General features: G+C 32.3%; 2 protein-coding genes across 2 annotated transcripts in view; both read left to right on the plus strand.

The window, feature by feature from the left end:
- Positions 1-16851, plus strand: part of LOC134259051 (uncharacterized) — a 44253-nt gene that overhangs the window by 24713 nt on the left and 2689 nt on the right. Inside the window, exon 4 of the mRNA XM_062741649.1 lies at positions 297-458. Coding sequence (XP_062597633.1) covers positions 297-458 — 162 coding nt within the window. The remainder of the gene's footprint in view (positions 1-296; positions 459-16851) is intronic.
- Positions 15861-16588, plus strand: LOC134259045 (uncharacterized). Its single transcript, XM_062741642.1, has 2 exons — positions 15861-16270; positions 16462-16588. Exons 1-2 carry the CDS (start codon positions 15873-15875, stop codon positions 16586-16588), a joined length of 525 nt encoding a protein of 174 aa, XP_062597626.1. The 5' UTR covers positions 15861-15872.

Here is a 16851-nt window from a genome sequence, read left to right on the forward strand (position 1 = left end):
AACGTATAATTAATGAAATCATTCAATTAAATGAACACCTTTTACAGTGGAATGTAACATTTGCAAATACAAAAGAGTGGATTTTGAAGACTACCAACAATCGACTCGCCATGTGCAGTACAGAACTATCTTTCTTCAAAACAACACTAAATCAGGCATGTGGAATGTTCATTAGGGAACGCACTAAACAGAAACTAAAGCAAACTTATTCTAACTTAAATGAGTGAAACAATTTTCATTATTCAAAAATATAACTTTGCGTTAAATATAAATGTTATTCAAATGATCTATTTCAGACGATTGGAATGAGGATGTATGACGAGTGGGTGTTTGACAAAACAAGAATTCAGCAGTATTGGGACGCACAGATCATACAGACAACAAATATCATAAGGAATATCTACAACATTCGACTCGAGGCAGAGCGACGATACCTTGCACAACAGTATCAAGTTAAAGTACGTGTTTGAAATTTATCTATATGAAAATATTTTTACATTAAATATTTCTTTTGCATAAAAAGTGAATAGAAATCTATGGCACAAGACATAATAAAACAGAAAGGGGGACAAATGGTTAAAGCATGTTTTATTTTTGCGTCATAATCGTTGAACGCCAAGGAAAAGTGCAACATTATACGCGAAAATCAAAACAAAATTACGATCACCTTGATCAAACTCTGTTACTTTGGTTCTTCCATTTATTGCAGCTTACACGTAGGATAATATATGGGTTTTAAAATGTTTATCGCATTTGCAGTCAAGACAGAAAGTTGAACAATGTATAACGTAAATATAAGCTATGAATCATCATTTTTTGAAAGATATAGTCTCATAACTAGAACGGTGTGTGCAAATAAATTTTCATAACGCATTAACGGGCGTTAGTTAATATGTTTTCAAAGAGTGTGCAATAAGGAAGCTTTATCTTTCAAAATATAATGACCCATTGTTTAAATATTTGCATGTTGATATTGCGTCAGTATGAAATATTAAGAAAACGAAGAGTAATTCAACAGAACAAGGTGTTAGCAGACCAAAGAAGGAGATCAAAAATCTGAAAATTTAGGGCAATGAAGGACAAAATGAAAAAAATAAAAAATCGGGGATTGAATCAGGTGTCATGAATAGAATAGCATCTCCTCTGGACCAGTGACCCTTGCTGTGCGCCATCTGCCATCATAGGATAAACGGAGAAATCTGTTGTCAATCGAATATATTTACATTTGCAAATATCTTTCTAAGATGAAGCTATTGAAGAGAAAATATATTCAATTCTCTATGAACTCTATTTGGGGGCAAGAGGTCAAAGCGCGACCGAATAAAAGAGCGAGATGATATTTTGTATGCATATTTCTGTCACTGTCCAGCTTGTTTTGGAATATTTCTAAGTTAATAAGGATGAAAAAGATAAATTGATTACATAATATGGATATTTTTCAATCAATCAAGAAATGTACAATTAATTATCTTTCGATGTGAATATTTTTTGAATACTATATTTAGCCTAAAACTGCACTTACCTTTTAAACCCGAAAACCCTATGGAGTTTTGTAAACTAAAACAGACGATACCACCGCTTTTCCCTTCAAATATCTTAAGACCTCATGAAAGAGTGAGATTATTCTCAGCAGCAATCATTGTTCTATCACTATGAACAGATATTTCCTGAACTGGAGTGCTAAACATGAATGTAAATGATCAAATGTTGGTGCGAGGTGAACTTTCGAGATCAAACAACTTATAGGTCATTGCTCGTCACAACATAGCAAAATGACGGCCCCATAGTATAATAAATGCATTTTTACTCGGAATTTACTCGTCTTAATTGTAAATAAAAATTATAAACAACAATGTTAAAAATTCACTGGGAAATGAACTCACTTGGTACGCGATCAAATCTACTGAGAAACTCCTCGGGCTTCACAGGATTTGATCACATGATCAACTTATTTTATTTCCCAAAGAACTTTTGAACATTGTTGTTTATTTCTTAAATAAAATTAATGGATAAACATTGTTTATAAAAGATAATGATTGTATCGACTTATTGGCAAATATAACATAGAGAGATTGTAATTTCCCTGCATCATCAGCTTATTTGTCAAAAGCTTGTTTTAGAAATCGTTCGTATGAAGAACTCGCTCATTCGTTTTGAATCAACTTGCTACTTAAACCTACATGTATATACCTGTGATAATGGTTTTGCTATTCAAATAAGGACGGTTAATGAAAGAAAAGTTGAATTTTTTCACGATTGTCATATGATAGAGCTATAAATTTGTCATCAGTTTCTTTCTCGAGTGAGTAAAATATTCGAATATAAAGCAGATTTGTCTTTGGTGTCTTTCCATATGCGAGATAAAAATATATCTTTTTTTCAGATGAACAAAACAGAAACGGAGATACTGAAATTCAAGAAAAGTTATAAAGCACAACTTCTACAACTGCAAGAAAGAGTAGCAAAAGTTCAGGAGTTATGGGGAAAAATGGAATCTAATTGCTCAACTTCGCATGATCGACACAGATGCACAAGACTGAGGGGAGAATTTCGCATCATGGTTGATATCGTCGTCTCAAAGTAATGAACAATCATGTTAATATTTTTTTCCTAAGTTTGATTCCTTTATTGCACTATTTAGATATTCATTTTTAAGGTAAAGCAACTTATTTTGTAAACCTTACAGTTTTTCTGCAGCCTTCTTTAATAATTGGTATTCATTTTCATAGTACGCATATGAACCAACTAAATCGATTAGGAAGACGTTTTTTTCAGGAATGTTCAATATTGTTTTCACATCTCCAGATCTTTTTTTTTTTCATTTTGTCGCATTTCGTTTTCCTTATTTATATCTTTTTTTGCTTATATAAATGTACATGTACCAAGCAACATAAATAAGATCTCGTTAAATTTTACGACCATAAAAATCAAATTATAACCTTTCACGTGCTGCAACACTAGTAACATTCGATATTAATTTGAAAGTTGGGGATACTGTTTCACCACAAATAATAATTTTTATTTCAGTATATAGAGTATACATTAACCAGATAGGCTTATTATTTTGTTTTATAAATGTTGAATAATTTTATTTCGTTAAATTGGTTTCAATTTCAAACACAATTAAATATAAAGAAATATCTACAACAAAATCTATCGGCATACTAGTACTGTAATAACAAAATATACAAATGTAAATAATCGTAACTTTTGTATAAGTGCAATTCATTTTTGTTAAATAAGCGTACCAAATATACCGTAGTTTTTCTTTCATAATTGAACTGCAACTGTTTTATTTAAAAAAAATGGGATCTAGATGAAAATATAGATATAACGAACAATATTCAAGCTCCAGTGTCCATGAAAACTATACAAAACAGGAGGAGAGTAAACACTAAACTCTAAAACATCAGAGGTGGGATAGGGTGCCATGGAGGAGTGAGCATCCCCTGCCGACTGGTCACATCCGTTGTGTGCTCCTTGTCATGATTGGAAAATAACGTAAAAATCCGTCGTCAATTCAGTGTGTAAAGTAATGGCATAACTATCAATATGAAAAAAAGGCAGTTAGCATTTGACTCAATGATAAATTGTATTTGCTTATTATGTCATTATATCGATCATAGAACTTGCGAAATGTTGACTTTAAACGAGACTCTTGATATTCTTGTTTCATCACCTTGTGTAATCTATCCCGTTTTTGTGATTGTTAATACATAGAGCAAGCTCTTGCACATCGAATCAACTGAGGGATAAAAAAATCGTATGCAGATGATGGAGGTACATTACTGCATAAGTAAGGGAAGTTGACGATAAAGAAACTCATTAAAATTTCCCTCAAATCAACCTTAATATCAAAATTTTGTCGTGGGTTGTTAAACTATCAAGAATAGTGTTATAACGGTGACAAAATGGAAACATTGAAAAACAAAGAAAAAATCATTAACAAAGTGACCGTCTTTTCCAAGTGATTTCAAATTTCAGTTTTATTTTCAAAGATCACTTTTAATATTTTACTGTCTTTGTTGTTGTTTTGTTACGGAATATCATTGTTTTTTGTTTTTTTTTATTTCAGGCTGGGAGACCTTAGGTAAGATTTAGAATTAAAAAAAAGTTAACGTTCTTCTTAAACTGAATACTACTCCTAAATAGGCACACATTTACTATCTATTATCAGAACTGGGATATAAGGGATAGGAATTGTATATCATTACCACATATTAATCTTGTCATTTATTTTCAAAAGTGAATCTAGCATGGTATATGCAGAGAATAAAGAAATTAGCCATGAGAAGATTTTTGAAAAGGAAAGTGTGAGAACCGAAACAAGCATTAACGAAGAATTTTACCAGGCAAGCGAAGAGCAAGAGGATGCAGAATCACTTGATTAACCAACTAAAGCCTTTTATACAGGGGACACGTTGTGATAAAAAGCTGTTTTTTACTTATGCACTCATTAACATATAAATTACATTACATGTACATGATTGTGCTGAAATTAATTTGAAAACAACTCGAGAAAACATCCTTTTCTCTAAAATATTTCATCATGGTCTTGCATAAATGTACACTGTAAGTATCTCTTCGTAAAATATCTTTTTTATTTCTCATATTTTACAATCCATAACATCATGATGTTGCGTTTTTCTTTCTGTGTTTAATGTAAATATTGGTACTCATTTCTAACAAAGAGATTATTGGTACGGCATGTGTGATAAGTTTACGTTCATTTTTGAAATTAAATATTAAAAAATCATTGATTTTTTGTAAAAATTCTATTTCGATTGATTGAAGTTTATCAAGATGACGAAGATATATTTTGTTAAGAACATAGTAGTTAAAAATGGTTTGATAATGGCTTCAATAAAATACATGGAGATCACTGATAGTTTTCTGGCTATAAAATCCATAAAACAATAAAGATCATGAACAGAGCAAATATGGAACTCTAAGACATAAAGTTTGGGGTCAGGTACCATAGATGAGTGAGCATCCCATACCGATCGGTCACAACCACCGCGAGCTCTTTCCATTATCGGGAAGGAAAGGAAAAACCCGTCAACAGTTCACTGTGAAAAAATTAGATTGCATTTGCTGACAAGAACATTGCATTAAGCATTAAACTTCTAATGATGTTCATTAGAAGTTGACCATTGAACCCAACAAATGATGATTTTAAAAAAGATTGTTTATATTTTTCTTTCATCAACTCGTTTGTCAATATAACTTTGTTTGACAGAATGTTTTGAAAATCCAGACCTTTCTTTCATACTGATTGCTAGGCTATTTCTTGAGTGAAAATAGTTTGAGTTTAAGAAGAAAAGAAAAGTAAAATAATGGTGTGTTTGGGTGGGGTGGGGTGGGGGGGGGGCAGCCAAACTCCAAACCTCTCTTGAAGAGAAGGGGATGGCTCCCTGCATGGGCAATTTAATTTACACGAAGTAAAGACTTTCAAGAACAACAGAATTATTTCCCTCAGATATTGAAAACTTCATGTAAGTAGAAAATAAAGATATAGAAAAAACATAAACATGAATCGTCTAATTTAAACATTATGATGTAAAATAAGATAATCATTTCCATAAAATAAATAAATGAAATATATATGAAACAAATAAAGTGTGGATTTTCTTTAGAATATTCTTGATGGTTTGAGTTGTTTCTCTTTGTTCTTCGATAAAATGAATAGTATAAATAATATGACATGTGGTGCACATTGACAAAACAAAAAAAAAAGTTGTAAAAATAACATGATATACGGTAATCATTTCTCAGACTATTTTAGAACCCTCTCAGCCTCAGGGACGTAGCAACCGGGGGGGGGGGGGGGGGGGCCGGGGGGCCGGGCCGGCCCCACTTTTTTCCCCCAACAATACCTTTACTATAGAAAATGTTCATTTAAAGGATGCTTGGCGCCCACACTTTTTACCATAGAATAGTGATATCAGGAAATTGTACGACAAAAATTGGAAGTTAAAGTAAATTGGCTTTGAAAAAGTTGGCCACTACCCCCCCCCCCCCCCCCCCCCCCCCCCCCCACCCACCCACGAAATAGTATTTTCGCGTTTGGGCAACTTTTAATTTTTTTTTTATTGCTTGTCAACTTTTTCAGGTTAGTAAAAAAAAATTCTCTGGTTGCCCCCCCCCTTTAAAAACGATGCTACGTGCCTGAGCCTTAGAAACGATCGACACAATAATAATCAGTAAATCTCAGCATCGGCAGCACGTCAATAATATCAGCTTTTATCGGACAGTAAAGACAACAGTAAGTGTCAGTATCTATCAGAAAGAATTAAAATATCAACAATAACAGCAATGATACCAGTAAATATTTGTATCTTAACAAGAACAGCACAACTTTGGATTCTCAGCACTTTTTTGTCTAATTGTGTATCTTTGTTTGAAGTTTCCGAATCCATAATTCTGAATCAAAAGAGACAACATTATTAAAAAATATTATTGTAATATACTTTGCTTACGTCTCTATACATGGTTAAAATGTTCCATCACATATACATTGTTACAATGTGGATTTTAAAAAAGTATTGACAATTTAATGTAATTGCATCCATAAGAAAAGGCTATCCCTAGTTTTCTAGAACAAAATTCTTCTCGTCTACAGAAAGGTTTTCTCATTGAAAACATGTTTATGTGGTGGTAAATCTTTTCTAGAATTCTATTTTTCATTGACAAACCTATAATGATAAGTTGTGTCATGGTGCGGTACTTTTTCTTTTGATGTTGGCCATACTTTAAATCAGATAGAAAACCTTTGGCTGAATTCCAACGTACTATAATTTCAAGGGGGCGGAGCTTCGCCGTACAATAACTTCCAATTTACCGTACAATAACTTCCGACAGAATTCGATGGTTTTTAAATATTTTTTTTTCAATTTCTGTAAGCTTATACACAATATCTAGAGGAAACATGAGAAATCTCACAGAATCTAACCCCACCTTCACTCTATAAATGAATACGTGACAGGGATGGGGTAATTGAACAAAAAAGTAATTGTACTTGACTGTAATTAATTAATTACAGTTTTTGTAAAGTAATTATAAAGCAATTAATTACATGATTTATAAAGCCTAGCTGTAATTTGATTGAAGAGAAAGTCAAAGTAATTGTAATTTGATTAATTACTTTTTAATGTAATCGACTCCATCCCTGAATTACGTGAAAACCATTTTCAAGAGAAATACATGTAAACTCATTAGTTAACTGCTTTAAACAAAAAATAAAAACAATACACAGAATTCACTAAAACACGTATATTCAAACGAAAACAAGATAATTTAAATCTGACAATATTGAAAACACGCGCAGTTCGATCGATGATTTTCTTAAAAGTACCTGTTTTCTGGGTTCCTTGAGTTACATGCACACTGATACATGTTCGTATAATATACAAGTACATGTATGCATTCGGACTTTTTTTTCACAATGCATTCCATAATTTTGACACCTGTGGCTACGGTACTCCATTCGGCTGCGCGACTCGACTGCCACGCCTCTCTGTACAATAAATTCCTTACAAACGAAAGAAAGTACTGTAAATATAACGTGAATGAAATTGCTTATATAAAAGCTACTGACCCCCATTATGTATTTGAAATTTATGACACGATATTCTTTTACTAAGTGACCCTTGGTTTCAACAACATAAATAAGTCCACAAAGATTACTTATCATTCGAATCAAATTCCACAATTAATCATCGATTTTAAAGAATCCAGCATTTTTTTATGAATAAAAAAGCATCTTAAAGGCATATTAAAGATAATTTCTCCTCTCTCTTTTGGCTGCGGACATACTGGGTAGGAATGTAGGAATTAATTAGGCAACATACCTACGTGTACAATGTACTTGAACTGAAGTTAACGTTATCTGATTCGCTGTTTCTTAGCCTCTGTTATAAAATGCATCCTGTTTGTGAAAATACGAGAGTTTATAACAATGGTCAATAGTTACATATAACAATTTACTTCCATTTTGAGATAATTCTCTCTCGTTTTGCTTCCTTTTTCCATCTTCGCTAGCCAAGGGTTTCTGATACGCTACGAGTTATGCTTATTTATTATTTATACTACAAATCAAGAGATTCTTAATCACATAATTTAGAAGATATTGGATGACACCATATCTATAACATAGAATCGCATTGTTATCTTACGGAAAGTTGTTTACTTGCTTTTTTTCATTTCCGAGATTAAAGAGTCAAAAAGTACTCCGAAAGCAAATATCGTCATTTACAAAAAAGCAGTTGCTGACTGGTCGACCGATCTAGAGAAAAAACCCAACTTCTGTAAACACCGTATGCCAAGGGTTCATGAGGAGAGTAGCGTATCAGAAACACTTGGCTAGCGAAGATGCCTTTGTCTGACATTCCACCTTTAATAAAATAAATTTACTAGTCAACACTCACTATTTTGTGGTTTTAATTATCCTACAGAATAAACAAGAGTCTCAATGACCAATTGAGCATATTTGAAGGTCACATTGGTTTTCTATGTTGGTCATACTAATTGTTAGACCACCATTTATACACTGAATTGACGATGGATTTCTCGGTTGTTTCATGAAAAGGAGCACAGAGCGGGTGTGGCCGGTCTTCAGGGGATGCTCACTCCTCCATGGTACCTGATCCCACCTCCGATGTATGAGATGTCCGTGTTTGCTCTGCTCCTATTATGTAATCTGTTTTATCTTAACTTTTGATCTTGGATACTCTTCATTATCTCCATATATTTCACAGACAGGGAATCCCCCTCCATATATAGATAAATGTTTTCAATTAAATCAATTCACTTTAAAAGAAAAAAAACGCAAAAACTAAAACAAAAACAAAAAAAAAAAACCCCAAAGAAACATTCAAATCAAATGATGAATCCACGATATTTACGACAAAATCTACTTTTGAAACAAGCTTTTTTCTTTACATTTTAATAATAGTTAATTTTCAACCTACCATTGTAAGTAATTACATCAATTACGATGTTCGGAAAACTTTCAAAGACAATGATATCAGAATTTATTGAATCGTTTGTTCGATAACGAGTACTTTTTACTTTTTTATTAACTTCATACATAGTTGTGAATGTTCGCCTACCCCCCCCCCCCGTTTAACAGTAGCCTTATATTTTTTTACATAGCTATAGATATCAATGCAAACGGTCAGAGCGGATGTAACTGGATTACATGGGATGCTATCACCTACTTGGCACCTGATCCCGCCTCTGGAATTTTCAGAGGTCCGTGTTTTTACCTTTTTAACATTATTTGTATTGTTTTAGGATTTTTTTTAGATCGATGGGTGTCTTTACCTATTACACATGCACTGCTACTTCCTTCTGGTTTTACATCTGAAAGAAAAAAATTGTAAATATGTTTTCATTGCCGAAATAATGTTCTCCACAATATCAATAGGAACTAGACCTTATTTTTGTCGTTAAACAAAAACGGAGGGCTTTTCGACGCCTAAAAATCAAGAGCTTTAAAAACTTACATGATATAAAACTCATAAGGTTCAATTTCACAAAAGTTCTTTTAAGATAAATACTGAACTGAAAACATAACGATTCTTTTTTGTCCATCATTTTCTACTCAAAGAGAAATAACTCTTTCATCAATATTTAAAACATATGAAAATGTATTTTTTTTCAATCCACTAAAACTCATATAAGGGGTCAAAAAGTGACCCCACGGGTAATATTTTTTAAACTGCACTCTTTATGCTTAATGCAAAACCAAAATAAGTTTAAAGATTGCTTGAAAAATAAAAAAGATATGGAGAGGAGGCTGTTTTCTGAATTGAACCCTAAAGTCCCTTCTATTTACCAACTGGAGACAATGATTGAGTCATTATTCATGTTAAATATCACGAGAATCGCTTGCTTTCCTTTTGATATATGGGACATTCTATGATTTCATATTTAACATAGAAATCTCCATAGGCAATTTTAAGGGCCTCATAAAACCGGAAGTACTCTTTATATGCATATCAAAATTGAAACATAGAGAGCATATTAGACTGCAAACAGGTTGACAAAGGGAGATAACTCTTGCGTCTTTATTTTTAAAATTACTTAAAAATACATAAATTCAGGTCTCTACAACACCCATAAGGGATCAAAAAATGACCCCACGGACCATTATTTTTAAATTGCCCTTGTTACGCTTAACTCAAAACCGAAATCAGTTTGAAGATCTATGAACAAATAAAAAAGTAATAAACAAAAAACTATTTTCTGTACTGACCCCTAAAATTCCTTTTATTTTAAGAAATTTCATTTTCATGACCTAAGCAACGAAGGGCAATGTTAAAGTAGTTTTTCATGTGAAATATTATGAGACTTCCTTGCTTCCCTTTGAAAATAATGGACATCGTATGATTTCAAATTTAACATGGAAATCTCCATAGGCAATTTTAAGGTACTTATAAAACCGAAAGTACTCTACATATCCATACCAAAATTGAAACATAGAGAGCATATTAGTCTTCAAATAGATTGCCAAAGGGAGATAACTCTTGCACAATTTTTTTTGAAAATACTTTAAAATACAAAATTTCAGGTCTCTAAAACTCCTTTAAGGGGTCAAAAAGTGACCCACGGACCATATTTTTTAGACTGTCCTTTGTACTTAAGTCAAGTCTGAAAACTATTTGAAAGTTTATTGAAAATTAAAAAAGTTGCAGGCAAAGGTCTGTTTTCAAGGTTGGCCCCTAAAAATCCCCTATTTTCAAAAATTTCAATTTAATAATTTGATGAAGTCACAACAGTTTCAGAGTCATTCTGCATACAAAATACTACAAGAAAATGTTGAATACTTTAAGAGATAATGTTCCATGATTAATTTAGCGTGATTTCAAACTAAACATAGAAATCTCCGTAGGCAAATTTAAGGCACTCATAAAACCGGAAGTACTTTTCATATGCATACCAAAATTGAAACATAGACAGCATATTAGTCTTCAAATAGATTGCCAAAGGGAGATAACTCTTCACAAATATTTTCTAAAAGACTTATAAATGCAATTTTTCAGGTCTCTAAAACTCCTTTAAGGGGTCAAAAAGTGACCCACGGACCATATTTTTTAGACTGTCCTTTGTATGCTTAAGTCAAATCTGAAAACCATTTGAAAATTCATTGAGAAATAAAAAAAGTTATAGGCAAAGGTCTGTTTGCAATGTTGGCCCCTAAAAATCCCCTATTTTCAAACATTTCAATTTAATAATTTGAAGAAGTCACAACAGTTTTAGAGTTATTCTGCATACAAAATATTACAAGAAAATACTGAATACTTTAAGAGATAATGTTCCACGATTAATTTCAATTTAAAATAAAACTTTCAAGACCCATAAAACCGGAAGTTCTGTTCTGATTGATATGAAACTTACAATATATGTTCTACTAATGAGTTCTAACATATTTCTATGCTCAAAATAATTTTTGTAGCGTAATTGTGACTTTCAAAACTTTCACCCCCCCCCTTCTTCAATGTTTGAAGTCTTATATCTCGAAAAGTATTTGCGTTCAAAAATTACATACGCGCACTTTTTTATTGGATTATGTCTCTAGAATTCATATTTCAAATTTGGGAGTCTAGACACTAAAATTAAAAATGTTTTCGGCTTCTTTAGAATTTTCAGTTTTCCTTTAGTAGAAACCGGAAGTGACTATTCCGGAAGTTGTTCTTGTTTCACGCACGAGAGATTTTAATTTGCTATTTAGTGGTTACAAAATAATATACCTATTCTCAAAGGTACTCCCTAAATGCTGAACGATAGAAGTGTTCAGTATAATAATAATAATAATAATAAAAAACAAGACGAAAACAATAGGTCTTTTCGACAAAAGTCGAAAAGCCCTAATTAGTTAAGTTAAGTGAAGTGAAGTTAATTATAATAAGTGTAATTAGTAAATTCAGTTAAGATTGAAAGAAAAATCTGAAAAGTATGAGTGCACTTAGCTATGAGAGTTGTGTCCCGGTGTTTTGCACAAAATAAAATCACAATATTCATTAACTTTAATATGTTCTTCAGGTATTAAACAATGACTTAAGAGCAGGTGTTGATATATTAAATAACATGGAAGTATTAGATAACGCCGAACGACACCAGTTTTTGAGGTGGGGGTCTAACAGTTTTGTCACATTTCTATTGTAACAGTTATTCATATGCATACGAGTTTTTAACGACATTGTTTACATCAAAATGGAACTTGTCTATTGATCTCATTTGCACAGAATGTGTATTTTAATTTAAACTTTTAAAATACATCCAAAAGACAATGTTGGACAAATTGGGGCTCATATATAATTTTTATCCAAAGTATGGTCAAGTTAGCCACTAAATTAACAGGTCCCCGAGTGTCAACGATTGATATTATAATAATTTTTACGGCAATAAAATTCAACCATTTGAACATCTTCCTAAAAGGATTTTGAGTATTAAGAAAAGTTTGTGTCAATCTTTAAAGTCTGGTATAAGTGAGTGAGTTATCTATGCTCAACTCTACACAAGATATGTGTACCCTGTTAATAGGGAAATAACACGAGGAACACCGCTCTATGAAGATTTTCATTGAATTTAAATTTAGTATGCAATGTCATGCTCCACATAAAGGAGATAATTGTTCAATTAAAAAATAATGTCAGATAAACAAGGTAAGACAAGGTTAGTAAACAATTTAATACGATAAGAATTGTGGAGCATGCATGAGTAATGACCAATATGCGTTAGTTGTTAATCTCTAAAAGGAGGTCAAGGGAAGGTTTAATTTAGAACGAAAGTGCATAGTTATTTTACAATGTGATCTTCAAGTCAAACAAAGTTAATCAGTCAAATAAAAAATTATGAGGATTATCACAAAAGAGATCTTTATATTGCTAAAATTTGCATGTTCAAAAAGAACTACTTCTTTGAAATACGATGACTAAAGAAATTTGATAAAAATGTCTCAATAATAATAACGTTAACGTGACAATGACTATTAAAATAATTGATTTCGGCGAGGGGAAGTGTCGAATTTCCGGTTTATAGACAAGATTATCTAAAAATAGATTTAAAATGCTGAAATATGCATTTGCTGAAATGAACGTTCAAAAAAGCATGTTACCCTTTCGCTCTTTTTCGTCGAAAAACCATTTGATATTTAAAATTCGTTTTCCATTATAATGGTGCCATCTGTAGGATGATTAAAATATGTTCTTTCGGTGTAGAATAATATCGAATTTCAGGAAAGGACAATTTTATTAAAAAATAAATTTTATGTGCATATGGTTAAGATTCGCAGAAAAACAATATGCTGTTTTGCCGTTTTTTCCCTTCGAAATACGATGTTACTATGGATTCAAGAGCAACATAATACTCCCCAATTAATAAATATAGCTTTCTCTAAAAGAACATCATATCTACAAAGTATATCTTACAATGTACTTCTTTGTTAGTCATATACAATTTTACATCATATCCAAAGAATTGTATTTTAGCATTAATTAAACACATCTATCATAAAGAAAATAAAAAGAAAACCCAGGAAATGTATTAAATGGACTGTGTAGAATATTTATGTATATTATAATTGAGTTGTTTATCCATGCTTGTGATGAGGTTTTGAAGTGAAACAGTTCTTAACGCGATTTTATAATAAATTTCTTGAACCCTTTGTCCGTGTTTACTCTGCTCCTATATTGTATTGTTTTACGGACTTTGATATTGAATACTGTACGTTATCTCCATATCCTTCACTTTAAACAGAGGATTGATTGATTTAAGCTTAATGTCCCTCTAGAAAATTTTTAACTCTTATGGAGATGCCACCACTTGCCGATGGAGAGCTGCAAATTTTGTCCTATACTCGGCACTCAGGGCCATTGAGCAGCAAGAGATCTTTTTTGTGCCGACACCTACTGCGACACGGAAACTTTGTTTATACAGTCTCATCATAAGGACCGGTCTCCTCCTAATACAGTGGGATTCGAACCAGTCTTTACTGTGCGACTCTAGAGCAGACGCTCTAATTATTATGCCACGCGGGCGACCATTCGCTCGGTTTTAAGTTCGCCAAATAAGTGCGAAATAGGCGAAATTGAAACGAGGGCATAAATTTCCCTGTACGGTAGAATCATCATTATACTTAGGGGACCAATGTTCGTGGATTTCGTGGGTCACCCTTACCCATGAATTTACATCCCCACGAAAGTTTATTTTGTTAACATATTGACTCATTGAAACATCACATTTACGAGTAACCCACGAAATTACGCCCCTTTGAATAGGTCAACTTTTGTTTACCAACGAACATTGACCCCAACGAATTAAAATGATTCCTTAGTATACAGAATCTTGTGGCTGCCAGATAAAATATTTTTTTTACTTTGCACCATCTGGATTCCGTACTCTTCAATTCACCTTTTCAAACAAATTAATCAGCCCGAAAAGAGTACTTTTAATTCCATGGACAACGTTCAAAGATTTAACAAAAAAATGTGCCCATTAAAATAAAGTTGTCATTTTGCAATTCTTAACAAAAATTTAATTCTTTCCAATCACTAAGTTCACATGTTTTATAAAATCTACCTATTTTAAACTACATACAATTAGGTATCTTTAACCATTATTAATTTTTCAATGTAGGCTGAGCAATGTCATTGTCATCAAACACAATCTCGTATAAGGTCAAATTCTGCCTGCAAATATTCAAAATTAAATAATTGTTTTTTTACCAACTGTATTCTCAAATGTGCATACAGCGGGTGTGATCAGGAGGCAATGGATGCTCGCTCCTCCAATCTCGTATAAGGTCAAATTCTGACTGCAATTATTCAGAATAATTGTTTTTTTTACCAACTGTATTCTCAAATGTGATACAGCGGGTGTGATCAGAAAGCAATGGATGCTCGCTCCTCCATGACATCCATATCTGATGTGTTAGGTTCATGGATGTCATTTTGTGATTTGATAGTTGTGTCTTGTAACTTGAATACTATTTTTTTTATTTCCATATTTCATTGATAGAATGTATCATACCCCGCTCTGATTTTTGATTTGACAGTAATGTCTTGTAATTTGAATATTGTTTGTTATGCCATGGCAATTTATCATTCATAGAAGGTAGTTTATCTCCCTATCTAATATGATTTGATAGTGTGATATATATAAATGCAAATAATTCATACTGCATGGAGGTTATATACAAATTTCAATTTGGCAAGGACATACCCACATATATCTACAGTTTCTTGAAAGAGCTTTCGAATTTAATAGAATAAGAAGAATTAGTTTTAAGGCTGAATACTATGACGTACTCGATTAAATGAGAACAGTAGCAAATTCGAAAAGGGATAAGTACTGTATCAATATTAAAACATGTTAATGCATACATGCATTCTAAAACTGCACAATCCACCTTGATAGATTCTTTTTTTTATAATATGATGCCTTTTCTCGTTAAAAAATATAACTGTTTAAAATGCATGAATTACACCCTAGAAAGGCAAGGTTTTATGAGCGTATACGAAATTCAATTTACAATTGAAGATATTATAATCACATTATCTTTACTTACTAAAAAGTAGGACTGTGTAAGACTTAAAATAGGAATAATAAAAAATTAGTTCCGCTGACGACAAATGCACCTGCAAATTCTTATATTCTTTGAGAACCAATCGGGCATAGTCTTGATTTGTTTAGATTTGCATACACATGCTTGATAGTTTTCGTCGTTGAGTGTGTAAACTTATTTTCATATAAATACCTAGATTCCAAGAAACATGCTTTCTCAGAAATTGTGCTCAGTGCAGTTTAAAGCTTATATTATATAAAGGCAATTCTGCGAGTTCTATCCGTACTTTCGAACTGACTTCAAAATGGAAAGCTGTCCCACACCCTGTGTGCCACAGTCACACATTTATGCGGACATAGATTTCAATGTTCGCTCACTTTTGTTGATTTTGAGCGGTACGTCAACGACTGAAGAAGGCGACATCCTAGAACTAGAAGATATCTATCAGTTACGAGAGGACCTTGAGGTTCTGATACGAAATGTATCGTATTATCACCCGAGGATACAGGAACTCCATGAAAGGATTCTATCGTTGAAAACAACGGTTGATCAATTTACAAAACAAGAAATCAGTATAGAAGAGAGAGTCAGATCTCAATATCAGATGCATTGGGATGAAACGAAAGACAAATTCACGGATGTCTCAATAGTTTGCAGCAAAGAGCGGGAACGAATCGAAGAACTTGAGAAGAATGAAATCAGGTATGTTTTTAACACTTAAAAGAAAACATTATTTTGAGTTAAACGTGAAGCACAAAATAAGTTTTAAAAGAAAATCCAACGTTTACCCGGTCACAGTTTTATGAACGGGGTTGATATTCAGCACTTTTTCTTTATTTTTAACTATTGCAAATACTATAGAAACTATACGAAAAATGACATCTGCTTTACAGATATAAAAGTGCATTGGAAAATAAAAATAGCAGAATAAAGTCATTAGAAGAGAAGGTAGCCATCCTGTCAGAGAGTAATGAAAAATTATCTTCCACAGTTAGCCAAATGAAAGAGGTTTCTGCTTAAATTGAATATATTCATTCACATTGTATTCATTGTAATTTGAATTTGTATTCTTAAAACTAACATATACTAATAGTAATACAATTGTACAATTAAATGATCACCTTTTACTGTGGAATGTAACATTTGAAAATACGAAAGACTGTTTTTTGAATAATACTCACAATCGACTCTCCATGTGCAGTGCAGAACTATCTTTCTTCAAAACAACATTCAACGAGGCATGTATTATTTTCATCTCTGTATAATTTTAATACCGTTTATAA

This window comes from Saccostrea cucullata, unplaced genomic scaffold, assembly GCF_032062105.1.
Source record: "Saccostrea cucullata isolate Sc308-1 unplaced genomic scaffold, CSIRO_AGI_Scuc_v1 ctg3366, whole genome shotgun sequence".
Taxonomy (NCBI): domain Eukaryota; kingdom Metazoa; phylum Mollusca; class Bivalvia; order Ostreida; family Ostreidae; genus Saccostrea; species Saccostrea cuccullata.

Bases quoted from the DNA above. Each gene is read 5' to 3' on its own strand.
- LOC134259045 (XM_062741642.1), top strand. From the start codon at position 15,873: ATGGAAAGCTGTCCCACACCCTGTGTGCCACAGTCACACATTTATGCG. The intron at 16,271-16,461 runs GTATGTTTTTAA...TCTGCTTTACAG, and splicing joins CTTGAGAAGAATGAAATCAG to ATATAAAAGTGCATTGGAAA.